The sequence below is a fragment of the Chiloscyllium punctatum genome, chromosome 45, assembly GCF_047496795.1.
Source record: "Chiloscyllium punctatum isolate Juve2018m chromosome 45, sChiPun1.3, whole genome shotgun sequence".
NCBI classification, from domain to species: Eukaryota; Metazoa; Chordata; class Chondrichthyes; order Orectolobiformes; family Hemiscylliidae; genus Chiloscyllium; species Chiloscyllium punctatum.
This window is the reverse complement of record NC_092783.1, coordinates 45,711,872-45,731,396: the sequence shown is the minus strand read 5'-3', so window position 1 is coordinate 45,731,396 and position 19,525 is coordinate 45,711,872. Positions and strand designations below refer to the sequence as shown.

The following is a 19,525-nucleotide window of genomic DNA, read 5'->3' as shown; positions in this document are numbered from 1 at the left end:
CAGCGTGTACAGGAACATGCTACATGTGATGACTCAATATTTAGCAGCATTTTTAATGTTCAACCACTAGCTGAGGACCATATTTGACTTACTGCAACTGGAAGAGACCAGAGAAGTGCTAGAACAAAATCAAAGACAAGATAAGAAGGGTGGGAACCTTGCGATCGAAGGTATTCCAAAGATGAGAAACCACATTGGCCTGAATTTTATATATCTGGGGAGAAATGGATCCCTGCTGTGGTGGTAACTCAAATAGGGACCGTCATCTTAGCATAGTGCAGACTAGGGATGAACTGGTCTGGAGGAGACACTCTATGCAGGGCAACAGCAGCCAATCAGAGAGGGACGGACCAGCAGACAAACCGGAGCTACCAGAAGTCCAGGAAACCCATTGGCAAAGATTCCTGAGACAAAAAGATGGTCTTCTAGGATTTGCTATCCTCCTCAGAAACTGACTGTGTCAATGTAAATAATGGAAGGATGGCGTTTTTCTTTTTTTATCCTGACAATGTATATGTTGGCTATGATACTTGTATAATAGTTATAATTGTTGCATGTGTCAATAATATATATATAAAGGGGAGTTTGCAAATAAAGGGAGACGCATGTTACATATGTACTTGGGTGTGTGTTGCCCCTTTGATAGTGGGTGAGGTGACCCAGAGGTGAGAGCTAGAGGGATCAACTGTGGAGCTGAGAGGATGCGCAATATACTATTCCTTTCTCAAACTTCCTCTCTGTCTACCTCCTGTTCTATGGTTGTAGTTGACCATAAACTCAACAATCTGCAGCTTGCAATGATGTCATGTTTCCTTGTTTTCCCAAATCATAATATCCAGCAACCAGTTAAGGTCCCCTCCTTCATTGCTGTTAGAATTTGGGAATTGATATCAAGAGTAGGCCCATTCTGATAATTTCTTCTCCCAGCCTTGCCAGACTGCCTGGGTATCAGGCTGCTTAAAGGCTACTCAAGGCAGGACAGCTATTCCTCTTTGTATTCAGTTGTGAAATGTGGCACAATGGTTCAATAAGTTCTCACCTGGGCTCCCTGTTCCTATGGCAACTATCACCTAACCTGTTGCAGGACACAGTTCAATGCAATATTATCCACTGTTTCCAGAGCATGCTGATTTCCTTTAAACTAAAGAAGACAATGCAAACAACTATAACCTTTCATTTGGAATATTATCATATCCTTCCTAAAGTGTGGTGCCCAATATTTGGTGCAACATTTTAGTTGTGAATTAACCCGAACTTTATAAAGGTTCTGAATAACCTCCCTATTTTTGTACTCAATACTTTAATTTTTGAGGCCCTAGATTTGATATGCTTTGCTAATCTTTTTCACAACATTTCCTGACATCTTCAAAGATTGACTCAAATGCATTCCAGGACCATCACTCCCTCTGTGCCTGCACACACAATTTAGAGATGTGTCATGAGGTATTACCTCTCCAAATCTATTTGCCTAAAATGCATTGCCTCATCCTTTTCTGTTAAATATCATTTTCCACTTGTCTGCCCGTTCTGCTAGCCTGTGTCCTGTTGCGGAAGATTAGTATCACCCTCAAAGTTCACCACTTCTCCAAATTTGGTATGATTAGCAAATTACTCAGTATTGCGATATACAAGTCACTTATACATATTTTGAAAAAAACACAATAGCCCTAGTATTGCCGTGGAACATATCTTCCGGGATAAAAAATATTTATCTGTCATAACTCCCTGCTTTCAAGACAGTGTTCCTTTCCCAGTCAACATTGACTCTGCTGTTCTATGGGCCAGAATATAATTAACAAGCCTTTTAAATGGTATTTTGGCAAGTACTTTGTGAGATTTATTTTGATATTATTCCTTTCATCAACCTTCTCAGTTATCAGGTTGCAAGTTTGCTCACTGAGCTGGTAGATTTGTTCTCAGACGTTTCATCACCATGCTAGGTAACATCAGCAGTAAGCCTCTGATGAAGCGCTGGTATTCTGTCCCGCTTGCTATTTTGTGTGTCTTGGTCTGTTGTGATGGTTGTACATAACCTTAACAATGTCCAGCTTGCAATGATGTCATGTTTCCTTGTTTTCCCAAATCATAATATCCAGCAACCATTTAAGGTCCCCTCCTTCATTGCTGTTAGAATTTAGGAATTGATATCAAGAGTAGGCCCATTCTGATAATATCTTCTCCTTTCATTTCTTTTCTCCCTTCACTTCATTTCTTTTTCTGAGAGGCTGATAAATGGGGTACAAATGGCTATGTTTTTTATTGGAGTTCTGGTTTGAATGCCAGGCCTCTAGGAATTCCCATTTGTGACTTTGTTTAGCCTGTCCCAGGATGAATGTATTGTCCCAGTCGAACTGGTGTCCCTCTTTTTCTGTGTGTATAGATACTAGTGAAAGTTGGTCATGTCTTTTGGTGGCTAGTTGTTGCTCATGTATGCTGGTGGCTAGTTTCCTGCCTGTTTGACCCATGTAATGTTTGTTGCAGTCCTTGCAGGTAATTTTGTAAATGACACTCGTTCTGCTAGTTGCTGGTAGGGATCCTTTAAATTCATCAGGAGCTGTTTCAGTGTGATGGTAGGTTTTGGGCTACCGTGATGCCTAGGGGCTGGAGTGGTCATCATCACCGAGATGTCTTTAATGTATGGCAGGGTGGAGAGAGTCTCTGTGCGTGTTGTGTCTTCTTGTTTAGGTCTGTTGTGTAGGAATCGTGGACTGCTTATTGGGTACCCGTTGTTCCTGAATACATTGTATAGGTATTTTTTTTCTTGGTTTCTCGTAGTCCCTAGGTGCTGCAGTGTGTTGTGGCTTAATTAAATGTCCTGATGCAGCTCTGTTTGTGGGTGTTGGGATGATTGCTCCTGTAGTTGGGTATCTGGTGAGTGTGTGTGTGCCTTCCCTGTAGATGCTGGTCTGCAGTTCTCCATTGACCTTTCATTTTCCTGTGATATCTAGAAAGGGGAGTCTGTTGTTGTTCTCTTTTTGTTCAGTGAACTTTGTACCAGTAAGGATGTTGTTTGTATTTGTGGGGTTTTTAAAAAAATTCTTGCATTTCATGATGACAAAGTGGTCATCCACATACCAACCCTAAAGTTTGGGCTGGATTGTGTTTGATTAGATTAGATTACATTACATTACAGTGTGGAAACAGGCCCTTCGGCCCAACAAGTCCGCACCGACCCGCTGAAGCGTAACCCACCCATACCCCTACATTTACCCCTTACCTAACACGGGCAATTTAGCATGGCCAATTCACCTGACCTGCACATCTTTTGGACTGTGGGAGGAAACCGGAGCACCCGGAGGAAACCCACGCAGACACTGGGAGAATGTGCAAACTCCACACAGTCAGTCGCCTGAGGCGGGAATTGAACCCGGGTCTCTGGCGCTGTGAGGCAGCAGTGCTAACCACTGTGCCACTGTGCCGCCCACTAAGCTCTAACCTCTGCATAACCGCGTCTGCTAAGAGTCCTGATTTTGGTGATCTGTTGATGTGAATAAGTAGAGGATGACAAGGTCATGGTTTCCTTTGATGTGATGGCCTTATTCACATCAATAAACTTCACCCCAGCCCAAGAAACACTGGCCTCACCGCTAGGCGAACCAAGAACACAAACACCTGACAGCACTAACTCCATCAGCAAGGACAACATCCTCAAACTAGTAGACCTGTGCCTCACACCACGTTCAAAGACAAGATCTATAAACAAATCAATGGGATATCTATGGTATCACCAATATTAGGACTCTTTGCAGGAGTAGTTATACAGGGGTCAGTTATGTGGATGACATTTTGTTGTCACGAAATGCAACAAATTAGAAGAAGCACACAAACAAAAACAAAAACAACATACTTACTGGTGTCAAGTTTACCAAAGAGGAGGAGAACAACAAGTCTCCACTTCCTAGATGTCATAGTAAATTGAAAAGCCAATGGAGAGCTGCAGACTAGCGTCTACAGGAAAGCCACACACACTTACCAGATACTCAACTACAGGTGGAATCATCCCAACATCCACAAATGGAGCTGCATCAGGACATTATTTAAACGAGCCACAACGCTCGGCAGCACCCAGGAATTATGAGAAGCTTGGGGAAATCATCAATACAATGTATTCAGGAACGACGGGTACCTGATAAACGCAGTTCGCTGACTCTCACACAACAGACCTAAACAAGAAGACACAACACGCCCTGAGACTGTAGCCACACTGCCAAACATTAAAGACATCTCGGTGATGATGACCAGACTATTCCGGCCCCTAGGCATCATGGTAGCCCAAAACCTACCACCACACTGCAGCAGCTGAACAAATATACCAGCTCAGCAAGCAAACTTACAACCTGATTCACAACCTAAACCACAAAACTTCTTTAAAATTGCAAATTTCTCAGTTATTTCTTCAAATATTCAATAAGATTATTCAAGTATGACCTCTTTTTTAAAGTCCATCTTGCCTTTCCTTAATTTACTTAAACCTCTTCAAGGGCTTGATGATATTTTCCCTCCCCTGATAATTTTTTGGAGAACTTTGTCCCCAACAAATTTAAGATGACTGCTGTATTTGCCTGGAATGTCTGTTTCACCCACGAATAAGGGTTTTAAATTTGCCATGGAAAATTCCTCTGGATCCCCTCTATGATTAGAAAAGATTGGAAGATTATGGCAAACCTTCCACTTTTCCAGCAACCTTGGATGCAAGATATCAGACCAAGTGACTTTTCCAGTTCAAGCATATCCAGTATTTTCAATATCGTCTGCTTCTCAATTTTCATTCCATCCATTGCCTCTTTCATCTTTGCTGTACCAATATTTTTCAGATTTCTCTGGTCAACAACTTGTCTAGGCTTGTTTACAAAATCATGTCCCCAGTGCTGAATTTATACCATGGTACATGCTGGGAAAGTGATTAACTGTAAATTGTTAAAAAATATGGATCCTTTAAATCTATAAAAGGCTAAGTGTGATAATTTTCAGCTTCATTGGAATAGCAAGAGCAAACTTCTGTGAAATAACAATTACAGGGAAAGAATGCAAACATACCCTGAGGGCTCTCACGTTGAAGTAATAGTGTCTCTACCTCTGAGCCAGGAGTCCGAGGTTCAAATCTCACCTGTTCCAGAGATGTATCATAACATCTCTCAATAGGTTGATTAGAAAATAGCTACAAATGGATCCCAAACCACTAATAAGGTTCACCAGTGTCTGTGACATAACTAAAAACAGCGTGAAGTTGAGTAATGGGGCATCGGTTAGCGCTGTTTGTAGTTTGTGATGCAAAGTAACACCAGCAGAGAGGGTTCACTTGCCACACTGGCTCAAGTTACCATAAAGTGGTCAGACTCACCATCTGTTTTCTCGATGTAATGAGAAAGCAGCCTGATGCTTCTCTAGGAATATGGTGATTTTACTTTTATTATACCTGTGAAGCTGTTTGCTATGATGATTTTGCACCATTTGCATCTTTTTTTATGCTTTTGGATGTTGTTTATTAAACTTTTTTTTTTAGCTTTTCATTTAATTTATCTGGGGAAACTAAAAGTGAAAATTTATTTGGACTGCTCATGTTAATTAATGTGTAATATCTATGATTATGCTTTCTTAATTTAGGGATTTATCCTTCATTAAAGTAATTAATGTTGGTCGACGATTTCTAGTGAACAGAGTCCAGGATTATATTCAAAGTAAGATAGTTTATTACTTGATGAACATTCATGTCTATCCACGTACAATCTACCTGAGTCGGCATGGAGAGAGTGAATACAACAGTGCTGGGAGGCTTGGCGGTGATGCAGGGTTATCACACCGAGGAAAACAGGTACTGAAAAGTGTTTTATTTAAATAGTCTTATTTGCTTAATAAAATGCATAGAAGTGATGCACTGTTTATAACAAAATTACAGTTAAGTTCAAATGCCAGAAGCAACATTAATATTTTCCACAATAAAACAAAGAAATGCAGATGGTAGAAATCTGAAGCAAAGACAGAAATTGTTGAAGAAACCCAGCAGTTCTGGTAGCATCTGTGGAGAGATAGGAGAGTCAAATTTTTGGGTCCAGTGACCCTCCTTTCGAACTTCTGAAGAAGGGTCACTGGACCTGAAACGTTAACTAATGTTTTTTTTCCTTTGCAAACTTGAGATTTGCCTTTTGCAAGCTAAAGTAACTAACTTGGGTCAATAAATAACATTGAGATAGATTAACTATGTGCAAGTAAATTTTAAGAACTGATTGGCATTGTATTTGAAAAAGAATTTTTAAATAAATTGTACTGATTAATAAGTATTAATTTTCTTGATTTTTCTTCCACAGTATGCTGAAGCATTACATAAATTTGTTGAAGAACAGAAAATTCCTGACCTGAAAGTTTGGACTAGTCAGCTGAAGCGAACAATTCAAACAGCAGAAGCCTTGGGGGTTCCTTATGAACAATGGAAAATTCTCAATGAGCTTGATGCTGTAAGTGCAAAAAAAAATTTCAACTTCCAAGTCAGTTTATTAGTACTTCTACTTTAATTACAAAATCAGTTTAAAATTTATCTTTACATTTTGGAAACTGTGGAAATACTATTGTATTACATTTTTGTATCGTGGTGTCTGCAAGTAAATATGATTAACCTCATTTTGAAGGGTGTTTGTGAAGAATTGACTTACAGTGAAATTCAGGACCGATATCCAGAAGAATTTGCTCTGCGAGACCAGGACAAATACCATTACCGTTACCCAGGTGGAGAGGTGTGTGAGTATGGGTTATTTTCTATATTTAAAATTTTGTAAGTTGGTGTAATAGGGATCACAGCATCAAAATTTAGCACTGAAGAGTAGACGCCTATCCCTTAAGAGGGAGTTACTAAATATAAGCCAAAAGCATACTTTGTTTATATTTAGTAAGTCTGCTTTTGGTTTATATTTGGGCTAGTATCTTGTTAGATTGTGGAACCCACACAGCAACTTACAGTTGGCTACAACTCGAACTTATAACTGCTGCATTTACAAAGTACTAACAGTAAGTATTGCAAAAGAATTTTAAGATCTGTTTAAAAATCATAGATGATGAGTGTCTTCATTGGGAGCTATAAGGAGAGGCTGAACAGGCTGGGGCTGTTTTCCCTGGAGCGTCGGAGGCTGAGGGGTGACCTTATAGAGGTTTACAAAATTGAAGGACATGGATAGGATAAATAGACAAAGCCTTTTCCCTGGGATTGGGGAGTCCAGAACTAGAGGGTATAGGTTTAGGGTGAGAGGGGAAAGATATAAAAGAGACCTAAGGGGCAACTTTTTCACACAGAGGGTGGTGCGTGTATGGAATGAGCTGCCAGAGGAAGTGGTGGAGGCTAGTACAATTGCAACATTTAAAAGGCATCTGGATGGGTATATGAATAGGAAGGGTTTGGAGGGATATGGGCTAGGTGCTGGCAGTTGGGACTTCATTGGGTTGGGATACGGACAAGTTGGACCAAAGGGTCTGTTTCCATGCTGTACATCTCTATGACTCTATGACACACACAATTAATGGTCAGCCCCTAGGGACTACTCGGAAGCAAAGGGACCTTGGTGTACAAGTTACATATTTGTCTTCATTAGCCAGGTGTAAACTATCAGAGCAGGGAAGTCTTCTGACAAACTTATAAAATATTAGGCCACAGATGGAATACTGTGTGTAGTTCTGGCCAGCATACTATTGGAGGGACATGATTGCATTACAGAGAGTGCAGAATAGATTCACCAGGCTGTTCCCTGGGATAAAAAGTCTCAGGTTTGAGGAAAGCCTGGAAGGGCTGGGTTTGTTTATTTTAGAGCCAAGGAGGCTGAGAGAGGGCTGCATATGAGACACACAGACAGAGTAGATCATGAGAATCTCTATCTGCAAGGCAAATCTGTCTAAGACCAGAGGACGTAATTTTAAGTTGAGGAGCAAGTTGTTTAAAAGAGACCTGGGAAAACATTTTTCCACCCAAAGAGTGGGGGAAATATGGAACATGCTACCCAAGAGGATGGTGGAGGTAGCTATTTCCTCAACATTTTAAACATCTGGGTGAGTGTTCTAAATTTTGGACATAGGCCATGGACCAAGTGTAGGTGAATGGGATTACTGTAGTTTGGTGTTGGTTAGTTGGCATAGATATGGTGAGCCAAAGGGCTTGTTTCTAAGCTCTACGAATCCCATTGCCTTTAATGAGTATTTGGTCCTGCCATTCAATTTATGCCTGTTTAACCTGGACATCCACTTGCACTGGGCAAATGGCCTTAGCAATTTACATTAACCATAAGCAATTACAAGACACCACATTAGATTATGCTGGCTGTGTCAAGCAGTTCAAGCAGCAATTTGCATCATAACTCTTTACAATTCCAGTCAGAAGTTCCAGGTTCTGTTCCTTATGTTTAAAATTTGCATTTTAATGTTCACCTCTCCCTCTGACTGTAATTGGAACTGACTTCATTAACTTCTTTGTGCTCCATAATCTGGCTCCAAGATCCCAGTGTTTGGTAATTCAATTCCAACCCTAAAGTTTTTATACAGGTTTATGGAACTCCAACCATGAAGCAAATTATCATGCTTTCTAATTCGATTGGTATGTTAATATGCAAAATCTATCTGATTATTGTAGTTTATGGGGCTGAAGAGACCAAGAATGTATAAAATTAGTTTTAAAAATTATCTGCATTTTAAATTGTTCGACACAGACGAAGGCAAGTTAAGGATTTCCCTCCACAGTGGTTTTATGATGAAAGGTTTATAATGTATATTATCATTTTGGAACTTGGATTGGTTTAAAGAGAGAGACAGCTGGATCTCAATTATGCTGTGAAGGTTTTCTTTAAGAAAAAAAGGGTAGCAAGTCCTTCAGATAGAGTGAACCAGATCTAACATTGCTCACAAATCTTGTGTCTGCTAATTCCTGTGACAGATGTTCATACTATTGCATTCATGACACGTAAACATATTTAAGATCATTAGTTTTGATTTCAGTTCAAAACGAATTGAGTTCAGAAACAAGTTTTTATTGTTTAGTTTAGACAAGACCAGGGCTCAGTTCAGAAGCAAATATTATTTCCTCTCCTAAAAGAAGTTTCTCAGTTCGGTTCAGAGCAGCCAGTCATCCTCACAAAAGTAAAACGGGCCTGGAGAGTTTGGATAGAAATCTTCAAGTTATTGGAACAGAGAAAGTTTAGGCTGTCGGATTTGTGAAGAGTTCAAGCCAGCAGATTGAGAAAGAAATCATGAAATTGTCTCCAAAGAGACTGGAAGGAGTCAGTTTAGTGTTGAGACTGTGTGGTGCTGGAAAAGCACAGCAGATCAGGCAGCATCCAAGGAATAGGAGAATCGACGTTTTGGGCATTAGCCTTTCATCAAGAATGAGGCTTGTGGACCGGCAGGTCAAGAGATAAATGGTGGAGGGAGTGGGTTTGGGGGGGGAGGTAGCTGAGAATGCAATAGGTAGATTTAAGGTGGGGGAGAACGTGATCAGTCAGAGAGGAGGGTGGAGCAGATAGATGGCAAAGATGATGGTCAGTCAAGAGGGTTGTGTTGAGTTGGAGGCTTGGGACTGGGATAAGGTTGGGGAGGGGAAATCTGGAAATTGGTGAAATCGACAGTGATCCCATGTGGTTGCAGGCGAAATATGAGGCGTTCTTCCTCCAGGCATCTGTCGGTAAGGGTTTGGCGATGGAGGTGGCCCAGGACCTGCATGTCCTTGGCGGAGTGAGAGGGGGAGTTGGAATGTTCAGCCATGGGGTTGGTTCCTTCCACATCAGACAGAAATTTACCTGTACCTCCTCCCATGTCATCTATTGTATCCGTTGCACCCGATGTGGTCTCCTCTGCATCGGGGAGACAGGACGCCAACTCATGGATCATTTCAGAGAACATCTCTGGGACACCCACACCAATCAACCCACTGTCATGTGGCTGAACACTTCATCTCCTCATATTCCACCTTGGGAACCGGCAATCATAGATCAATGTAGATTTCACCAGTTTCCTAGTTTCCTCCTCTCATCCACACGCACACACACACACCACCCCTCCAAGTCCCAAGCCTCCAACTCAGCACTGCCCTCTTGACCTGTCCATCACCTTTCCCATCTATCCACTCCATCCTCCTCTCCAATCTATCTCCACCTTTCCCACCTTCATCTACCTATTGCATTCTCAGCTACCTCCCCCACACCCATCCCCCATTTATCTCTCAGCCCCCCCGACCTGCAAGACTCATTCCTGATGTAGAGCTCATCCCCAAAACGTGATTTTCCCGCTCCTCCCATCCTGTCTGACCTACTGTGCTTTTCCAGCACCATAGTCTCAACTCTGATCTCCAGTAACTGCAGTTCTCACTTTCTCCTAGGAGTCAATTTAGTAGAAACCTAAAGATTGGGATGTGGTGTAATACTCACTTTTTTTATTCTTCTGAACTTTTTTTTGCTTTTGTATTAGACCAGCTATGAAATTCGTCACTAGGTGGCATTATAAGCACAGGTTAAATTAAAATCAGAGATGCTATGGAGGAGCCGGTGTTGGAGTGGGGTGAACAAAATTAAAACTTACATAACACCAGGTTATAGTCCAATAGGCTTATTTGGAAGCACTAGCTTTTGGAGCACTGCTCCTTCATCAGGTGGTTGTGAAGCAGGATCATAAGACACCGAATTTATAGCAAAAGATTACTATGTCATGCAAGTAAAATGATTTATTTAACAAAACTAGATTGTTGTTAAGTCTTTCATCTTTTAGAATGGGTTACAGGTTTCAGTTCATCATTAATATGTAAATCCCAGAATTTCTTTTAAATCACATTCTCGAGATAACTTAAGACTTTATTAAACAAAAGGGTGACATCTCGGCTCATTAAAGGTGCGAGGTCAGAGTCTATCTGTATCTCAATCTTGAGTCAGACTGGTTCTGTTTCCAAAGTGGAATTTACAAAATATTATATGGATTGACTATCTGCATTCACTGCCTACAGGTTGTGTATTTTTTGAGCAAAAATGCAATTTAGCTGCAAATACAAATTCACTCCATAGACTTATATGTGTATGCATGTACAGGAGAGAGAGAGAGAGTGTGAATTTGCAGAATTGTATTTACATTCTAACTTGCTCAAAAAATACACAACCTTTAGGCAAGCAATGCATTATCTGAGATGAGATGTCACTTTTTTTTTATAAAACCTTAAGTTATCCTGATAATGTGACTTAAAAGAAATTCTTGTATTTACATATAAATGAACCGAAACCTGTAACCCATTCTACAAGATTTAAGACTAAATAATCTAGGTTTGTTAAATAATCATTTTACTTGGATGACACTGCAGTCTTTTGCTATAAATTTGGTGTCTGATGGTCCTGCTTCACAACCACCTGAAGAAGGAGCAGTGCTCCAAAAGCTAGTGCTTCCAAATAAACTTATTGGACTATAACCTGGTGTTGTGTGATTTTTAACTAAAACCAGAAAGATTTTTATAATTATGTACTTGAAAAGCAAGAAGGTAAACCCAACATCTTCATTTTCCATGCATGCTGTCTGACCTGCTGTAATCTCCAGCATTTGTTGTTTTCAGTATCTTCATTTCACTACACTGCATTTTTCATTTTGTTTTGATAAACATATTTCAGCAGGCCCTTGGGTATTGCAGTTTATTCAGCATTAAGATTTGTTTTTTTTTAATTAAGCAACTTGTTGCATTCAGTTTTAAACTCTTTCACATTGTATTTGCTGTAAGTTACAACATTTGGCATTGAATTCTCCTGTTGTAATTGTCTGCATTAAAACTACAACTGCGGTAGTTTTAAAACAAAACTAGTTAATCTCCCATGGTGGTACCCCGACAGAGCTGAGACCATGTGAAGTCTTCGAGGATGTTAAGTTAGATGCTGAGAACAATTAGGAGAAAGTGAGGACTGCAGACGCTGGAGATCAGAGTCGAGAGTGTAGTGCTGGAGTAGCACAGCAGGCCAGGCAGCATCCAAGGAGCAGGAGAATCAACATTTCGGGTATAAGCCCTTCATCAGATTCCTTTTCCACCACTACATTCTTGACGCTGAGAACAATTAGACCAGACTACACAAGTGTAATTCAATCTCCATTTTGAAGTATTTGTTTACTTTCCTTTCCATTAAAATTTTCTACACCTCACCTCCCTTGACGAGGAGTATAATTAGAGTCATAGAGATGTACAGTATGGAAACAGACCTTTCGATCCAACTTGTCCATGCCAACCAGGTATCCAAAATTAATCTATTCCTATTTGCCAGTGTTTGGCCAATATCCTTCTAAACCCTTCCTATTCATATACCCATTCAAATGCCTTTTAAATGTTGTAATTGTACCAGCCTCCACCATTTCCTTTGACAGCTCATTCCATATGCACACCACCCTTTGCATGAAAAAGTTGCCCCTTAGGTCCCTTTTAAATCTTACCCCTCTCACCTTAAACCTATACCCTTTGTTTTGGATTCCCCTACGCTGGGAAAAAGATTTTTCTATTTATCCATCCTGCCTCTTGTAATTTTATAAACCTCTATAAGGTCACCCATCAGCCTTCGATGCTGCAGAGAAAACAGCCCTATTCAGCATCTCCCAATAACTCAAACCTTCCACTCCTGGCAACATCCTTGTAAATCTTCACTGAACCCTTACAGGTTTCACATCCTTACTATAGCAGGGTGACCAGACTTGAAAGCAGTATTCCAAAAGTGGCCTAACCATTATCTTGTACAGTTGCAACATGACCTCTCAACTCCTATACTCTACACACTGACTAATAAAGGCAAGCATACCAAACGCTGCCTTTATTATCCTATCTATCTGTGAATCCACTTTCAAGGAGCAATGAATGTGCACTCCAAGGACTTTTTTTATAAGATTCCCTACAGTGTGGAAACAGGCCCTTTGACCCAACAAGTCCACACCGACTCTCCGAAGAGTAACCCACCCAGACCTATTTCCCTCTCACTAATGCACCAAACACTATGGGCAATTTAGCATGGCCAATTCACCTGACCTGCACATCTTTTTGGATTGTGGGAGGAAACTGGAGCACCCGGAGGAAACCCACGCAGGCACAGAGAAAATGTGCAAACTCCACACAGACATTCGCCCAAGGCTAGAATCAAACCTGGGACCCTGGTACTGTGAGGCAGCAGTGCTAACTACCAAGCCACCGTGCTGCACCACACTGTGTTGTTCAGCAACACTTCCTAGGACCTTCCCATTGAGTGTCTAAGTCCTGCTCTTATTTGCCTCTCCAAAATACAGACCTCCTATTTATCTAAACTCCATTTGCCTCTCCTCAGCCCATTGGCTTATCTGATCAAGATCCCATTGTACTCTGAGGTAATTTTCTTCACTGTCCACTACACCTCCAATTTTGGTGTCACCAGCAAACTTATTAACTATATCTCCTATGTTCACATCTAAATCATTTATATAAATGCCGAAAAGCAGTGGACCCATCATCCATCCTGTGGCATACCACTGGTCATAGGCCTCCAGTCTGAAAAGTGACCTCTACCACCACCTTCTGCCTTCTACTTTCATGCCAGTTCTGTATCTAAATGGTTAGTTCTCCCTGTATTCCATGTGATATAACCTTGCTAACCAGTCTGCCATGAGGAACCGTATTGAACGCCTTATTGAAGTCCACATAGATCACGTCCACAATCCTCTGTTATTTCTTCAAAAAACTTAATTAAGTTAGTGAGACATGATTTCCCACACACAAAACGATGTTGACGATACATAATCAGTCCTTGCCTTTCCAAATACATGCAAATCCTGTCCCTCAGGATTCTCTCTACCAGCTTGCCTACCACCGATGTCAGGCTCACTGGTCTATAGTTCCTGGGTTTTCCTTACCACCTTTCTTAAATAGTGGCACCACGTTAGCCAACCTCCAGTGTTTCAGCACCTAATTATTGAATTACCATTATAAATGCAGGCATTAAAACTTACATTACCTGACAATTTTCTATTGTATGTTTAATATTTTTATGATTAATCCATTTTTCTAATCAACTTATTCAGACTTAATTCACACTTCTGCGGCAGGTGAGACTTGATCCAGTGCCTCCTGGTGCAGTAGTAAGACTCTATCACTCCACCACAAGAGGGTGCACCAATATTAAAAGTTAACTATAAGCATGCAAATCATATTGTTTTTTGGTTAACCTGGGTACTGTACCTGATTTTAAAAATCTGTCGTCAGTGGAACTGGACTGGTGTTAATCACAAAGTTCATCAGAAGTCAAAAGGGGCATCTTGCTGTGCTTTGTTATGTGATCAATTTTGGCAATTTCAATAAGGAAAATATTAGCTGTGAGTGTTGTGGCATTGGAGACACATAGCATTTTCCACGTCTAAACCATTCACAAAGGAATTTTTTTTTGTTTATGTTTTTCTAAATTCCAGAAGTATGTGCAAGGATTTAGAGTTATGAATGTCAGACTTAAGAACACTTGTACTTACCAATGTGATTCCATATAGCAGTTTCATTTTACAAACCTATATATGAACAGCTGCTTTACAGTGGTACTGCATTGTGTTCTACATGCATACAAATCAACTTTCAAACAGACCCCAGAACAGAATCCATTTGCAAACCAGGCACAGCCTGTATTTGGAGATATGTATGACAATGTTACCTTTTCAGTAACCTACCTACTTGTTTTTAGTCCTACCAGGATTTGGTCCAGCGGGTGGAGCCTGTCATCATGGAGCTAGAGAGACAGGGAAATGTCCTTGTTATTGCACACCAGGCTGTCATGCGGTGCCTCATCGCTTACTTTATGGATAAGGGAGCAGGTACAGTGAAAAGAAAGTGAACAGTATTATACCTTTCAGACTTTTCCTTTCTGTCTAATTCTCTTAACCTTATTTGCAACAAGACACACTTTCCTTAATATTGACTGTCTTTTTTCATTTATAAGCCTTGAGAGTGAGTATTAGTACCATGTTGATGAACAGTAAAGGTTTGCAGATGAACTCAGCATGGACATATACTTTCCAGTTGATTGCATATAAGGATAAAAAATGGGAACTCAAATACCCCTTACCTCTACCTCCCTGAGACCCTTTGCTGCATTTACTACCTATACCCTGACTGAGATCAACTTTTCTTTACTTTTCAACATTTTGTCTCCATTCCTCAGATATTCACTCTGCTGGAATGTCCTTTCACAGGTACCTCTTCCCACTTGCACAAATGGGCATTACGGATGTGAGCGTAGCCTGAGAATGTCAATGACGTACTTGGCCATGTGCTGTTAGTACAAAACACACAGTAATCAGAAATTGTGACTTTGATTAATTTTTCCACCCCAAAACAAGAGCTTTCAGATCAGTTGTAGTCCCACCGTAGCTGAGATCGGCTAACTCAGCATAGATTTTACCTATACTTGCGTGCTACTTACTGGATAAACTTCCTGAATTCTACCGCTGTCTTAACAGATCTGAAATTAAAATTTATTTATTTGTGCAAACTCTTTTTAAATAGCTAAGTAGGGTGACATGACTTTCAACTTACCAAACATGTATTGAAATGAATCCTGAAGAATTAATATTTCTTCTGGGAAATAAGATTGAAAAGCCCAAAATATATGTAAAGTTTTCACTATTATTTGAGTGGGTCAAACATATTCAGCACTTTTAAAGAGATAGGGAGCAATTGAAATTGCCCAGAATCCAAGATAGTATAAAAGAAGAAAGATTCCAACATTTAGATAAGAAACAGGAGCTGGAGTAGGCCATTTTGCTCTTCAAGCTTCCCTATCATTCCGTAGGGGTCACGACTGATCTTCTACTTCAACTCCACTTTGTTGCACTACACCCATATTTAACTCACTCACTATCTAAAAATCTTTTGGTGTCCATCTTGAATGTACATATGCACAGCTTTCTGGGACAGTGGACTCCAAACATCCATATCCTTTTGAATGAAGAAACTTATCCTTATCACAATGCTAAATGATCAATCCTCATCCTGAGACTCTGACCTCCCCGTTCTAGATCCTACAACTAGGGGAAATATTCCCCCCATTATCAAATTGACCAAGCTCCCTGGGAAATTTATGTCTCTGAGAATGCCTGTAATGTAGTGAATATAAATTTAATCCACTCTCACTCTCCTCAAAAGACACCTGCCTCATCCCAGAAATTAGTCTGGTGAACATTTGTTTTGCTCCAAATCAGGCAATCAAACCTCACCACAGGTCAGGTGACCCAAACTGTGCACAGCACCGCAGAATGTAATACACCAAGGCATCAGCGAACTACCGCCAGAATTCTACACTCCATTAATCCAAATCTGTCTTTAACAAGACATTTGTTGTCCTCCCATTTGCTAAATATATACTGTCTGTCAACTCTGTGACTTGTATACAATGCCACCCAAATACATCTGAGTACCAGCATTTTCCAGTCTCTTTTCCATTTTGTCTTTGCAAGTGGATAGCATTTCAGTTCACTTCCCAACATTTTATTCTATTTGCAATGTTGTTGCCTACCCAGTCAACTTACCTACAATTTTCCCCCAAAGCCTCACCTGCCACCACAGCTTACCCCCGATCCAGGCTGTATCGTCAACAAACCATGACACACCACTTTTAATTCCTCTGTTTACGTCACCATTATAGCTTATCAAGAGCTGAGTTTCATTTACCTACTGATTCCCAAACCTGAAAATGGCTTTATATCAACACATTACTCCCAGTTCCTATACAATAGCCTTGCAAAATATTTTCTGACAAGTTAAATAAAATATATCATCTGTTTGACCACTGCCCACTCTGATGGCCATAACCTCAAAACCTTCAGCAGATCTGTCACATCCAATTTCTTTCTTTCAAATCAATGTGACTGTGCCCAATCACAGTTCTCTGAGTGCTTTATTAGCACATCCTACATGATAGAGTCTTAACAACCTACATATTGGTTTCAGGTACTGGGAGTTCTTCCTTCCCACCTCTCCAATCCACCCTTCGCTCCAAACTATCACCATCACTCCCCAACCTTCGTCTACCTATCACATTCTTCCAGTGCATCTCCTCCACTTTCAGCACCTCCATCCTTGAACCCCATCCCTTGAATCACAATAAGAACAGAATCCCCCTGGTCCTCACCTTCCATCCCACCAACCTCTGGATACAACACATCATCCTCCACCATTTCTGCCACCTACAAACAGACCAAAGATATATTTCTCTCCCCACCCCTATCTGCATTTGGCAGAGACCCTGCCCTCTGTGACTCCCTTGTTAGGTCCATGCCCCACACTAACCCACCCTCCACTCTCGGCACCCTCCCTTGCCACCACAAGAGCTGTAAAAGCTATGCCCACACCATAACCCTCCCTCCATACAAGGCCCCAAAGGATCTTTCCACATCTGGCAGAGATTTTCCTGCACCTCCTCACATGTCATTTACTGTGTCCGTTGCTCTCGATGTGGTTGCCTGTACATTGGGAGACAGGATGCCAACTTGTGGAACATGTCAGAGAACATCCCCAGGATACCCACACTAAGCGACCCAACTGCCCTGTGGCCGAACACTTCAACTCCACCAAGGACATGCAAGTCCTGGACATGCGTGTCCTGGACTGCCTCCACCACCAGATTCTAACCCCCCAAGTGCGTGGAGGAAGAACACTTCACCGCCTTGGCACCCTTCAACCACATAGTGGCATGATGGCTCAGTGGTTAGCACTGCTGCCTCACAACACCAGGGACCCGGGTTTGATTCTAGCCTCGGGTGACTGTGTGGAGTTTTCATGTTTTCCCCATGTCTGCATGGGTTTCCTCTGGGTGCTCCAGTTTCCTCATACAATCCAAAGATGTGCAGGTTAGGTGAATTGGCCATGCTAAATGGCCCATAGTATTCTGGGATGTTTGGTTAGGTGCATGAGTCATGGGTCAATGTCGGGGAATGGGTTTGGGTGGGGTACTCTTCAGAGGGTCGGTGTGGACTTGTTGGGCCCAAGGGCCTGTTTCCATGCAGTAGGGATTCTAATTCACACGGGAATGATATTGATTTCACCAGTTTGCTCATCTTCCCTCCCTCCCACCTTATCCCAGATCCAACCCTCCAACTTGGCACAACCCTCTTGAACGTCCTATTTGTGCATCTTTCTTCCCACATATCCGGTCCACCCTCCACTCCAACCTGCTACCACCATCACCCCCCACCTCCATCTACCTATTGCATTCCGAGCAACCTTCCCCACCCCAGCCCCAGCCCCTATCCATTTATCTGTCAGCCCTCTTGCACGCCCCCTCTCTCGCCACACCACGCCTCCAAATTCCTAATGAAGAGCTTATGCTTGAAACGTCGACTCTTCTGCTCCTTGGAGGCTGTCTGAATGGCTGCGCTTTTCCAACACCACACATTTTGACTGTGAGTGATCGTAAACTTATTGCTTGGCTGTTGTAGATTATGGAAACCCTCTGATACAGAGGAACCTTGTGGTACAGAGGAACTTCGATTATCTGGCATTTGATTATTCAGCATGATCGCAAGGTCCCAATGCTTGGCTAAACTGTTATCTGACACTTACTCATCCAGAATTCGATTAACTGAATGAAATACTCCCCGCCCGTTGTCTTTGGATAATCAAGGTTCCTCTATTTATTTCAACTTATTTGTATTGTATTGGTTTGACACAAAAACAGTACTGGAGAGCTTCAGCAGATCTGGCAACGTGTGAAGAAAGAAACAGTTAATATTCCCAATGCCATATGACTGTTCTTTAGAAGGGGGATGAACAAATAGTAAAGATGTCTAGTGCAAAAGTCAGATGGTAGTAAAGGAGAAATACAGTTGAATAAATAGGTGTGAATGATAAAATATGGGTCAAATGTGCAGAGAGTGTTCACTATTTAGTGAAGGACAATGTAGGTATAGAAATCGGGGTACTAGTAGTTTTAGGTGACTTGAATGTGAATAAGTCCCCATGCCCAAGGGAGATGTATGCCAGGCTTCTGTGGAGACAAGGAAAGGGATTGCAGAGGTTCTGATAATTTTCAAATCCTCTCTGGCTATCGGATGGTTTCTAGAGGACAGCCAATGTGATACTGTTAATCAAGTAGAATTGTAGGGATAAACCGGAAAACTACAGAACAGTGAATAACACCTGTCATACCGAAACTATTGGAAAAATTCCTGAGGAGCAGAATTAATATTCACTCAGAGAGGCAAAGATTAATCAAGGATAGACAGCATGGGTTTATAAGGAGAACATCATATGTAACAAATTTAACTGATTTTGTTTGAAGAAGTGATTAAGTGTGTAGATGAGGGCAATACCATAGATGTAGTCTAAATGGGCTTCAGTAAAGTTTTGGACAAGATAGCGCATGGCAGACTAATTAAGAAGCTAAGAACCCAGGGGATCCAGGGCAATTTAACAAGTTAGATCCAAAATTGGCTTAGTGGCAGAAAGCAGAGTATGATGGTTAAAGGTGTATTTTTTGACTGGAAGCCTGTGACCAGTGATGTACCACAGGGTTTGGTGCTCAGTCTCTTGCTTTCGATAGTGTAC

At 41.2% G+C, this 19,525-nt stretch overlaps 1 protein-coding gene across 1 annotated transcript in view; it reads left to right on the top strand.

Moving 5' to 3' along the window:
- The window catches only part of LOC140467340 (6-phosphofructo-2-kinase/fructose-2,6-bisphosphatase 2-like), a 90,485-nt gene that overhangs the window by 48,279 nt on the left and 22,681 nt on the right, over positions 1–19,525 (top strand). Inside the window, exons 8-11 of the mRNA XM_072563633.1 lie at positions 5,605–5,812; positions 6,306–6,452; positions 6,624–6,728; positions 14,667–14,796. Coding sequence (XP_072419734.1) covers positions 5,605–5,812; positions 6,306–6,452; positions 6,624–6,728; positions 14,667–14,796 — 590 coding nt within the window. The remainder of the gene's footprint in view (positions 1–5,604; positions 5,813–6,305; positions 6,453–6,623; positions 6,729–14,666; positions 14,797–19,525) is intronic.